We start from the raw sequence: 1,179 nt of genomic DNA on the forward strand, positions 1-1,179 counted from the left end.
AGGCCCTGATCCTGTGGGCAAAACCAACACCGGTGTCGTGGTCAGAGCTGTCTTGAGCTTCTGAAAGCTCGCCTCGCACTCATCCGACCATCTGAACTGGGCACCCTTCTAGGTCAATCTGGTCATCGGGGCTGCAATAGATGAAAATCCCTCCACGAACCGTCTGTAGTAGCCTGCCAACCCCAAGAAACTCCGAATCTCTGTAGCTGATGCTGGTCTAGGCCAGTTCTTGACTGCCTCAATCTTCTTTGGGTCCACCTGAATACCCTCCGCTGATATAACATGACCCAGAAATGCAACTGAACCCAACCAGAATTCACACTTCGAGAACTTAGCATATAACTGACTATCCCTCAGAGTCTGAAGAACCACTCTGAGGTGCTGCTCGTGCTCCTCCTGGCTGCGGGAGTACACCAAAATATCATCAATAAAGACTATCACGAACATGTCCAAATATGGACTGAACACTCGGTTCATCAACTCCATAAACGCTGCTGGGGCATTGGTCAACCCAAATGACATGACCAAGAACTCATAATGCCCATACCGAGTACGGAAAGCTGTCTTAGGGACATCGGATGCCCTAATCCTCAACTGATGGTAACCAGATCGCAAGTCAATTTTGGAAAATACCCTGGCACCCTGAAGCTGGTCGAACAAATCATCAATCCTCGGCAGTGGATACTTATTCTTGACCTTTACTTTGTTCAATTGCCGGTAAGCAATACACATTCTCATTGACCCATCCTTCTTCTTGACAAATAACACCGGCGCACCCCAAGGAGACACACTGGGTCTAATGAAACCCTTCTCAAGCAAATCCTGTAACTGCTCTTTTAACTCCTTTAACTCCGGCGGGGCCATACGATATGGTGGAATAGAAATGGGCTGAGTGTCCGGAACCAGATCAATGCAGAAATCAATATCCCTGTCGGGTGGCATACCCGACAGGTCTGAAGGGAAAACATCAGGGAACTCACAAACAACAGGCACATAATCAATAGAGGGAACCTCAGCACTGGAGTCCCGAACATAAGCTAAATAAGCCAAACACCCCTTCTCGACCATACGCCGAGCCTTCACATACTATATGACACGGCGGGTAGAATGACCTGGAGTCCCTCTCCACTCTAAGCGAGACATACCTGGTAAAGCTAAGGTCACAGTCTTGGCATGACA

General features: G+C 48.5%; 1 protein-coding gene across 1 annotated transcript; it reads right to left on the minus strand.

Moving 5' to 3' along the window:
- Positions 313-732, minus strand: LOC109231773 (RNA-directed DNA polymerase homolog; the record flags this gene model as incomplete). The annotated part of the gene is made up of 1 exon (XM_019397404.1): positions 313-732. A coding segment is annotated over exon 1 (420 nt), but the record flags the coding sequence as incomplete, so codon positions are not given.

Source organism: Nicotiana attenuata, chromosome 8, assembly GCF_001879085.1.
Source record: "Nicotiana attenuata strain UT chromosome 8, NIATTr2, whole genome shotgun sequence".
In the NCBI taxonomy this organism is placed as follows: domain Eukaryota; kingdom Viridiplantae; phylum Streptophyta; class Magnoliopsida; order Solanales; family Solanaceae; genus Nicotiana; species Nicotiana attenuata.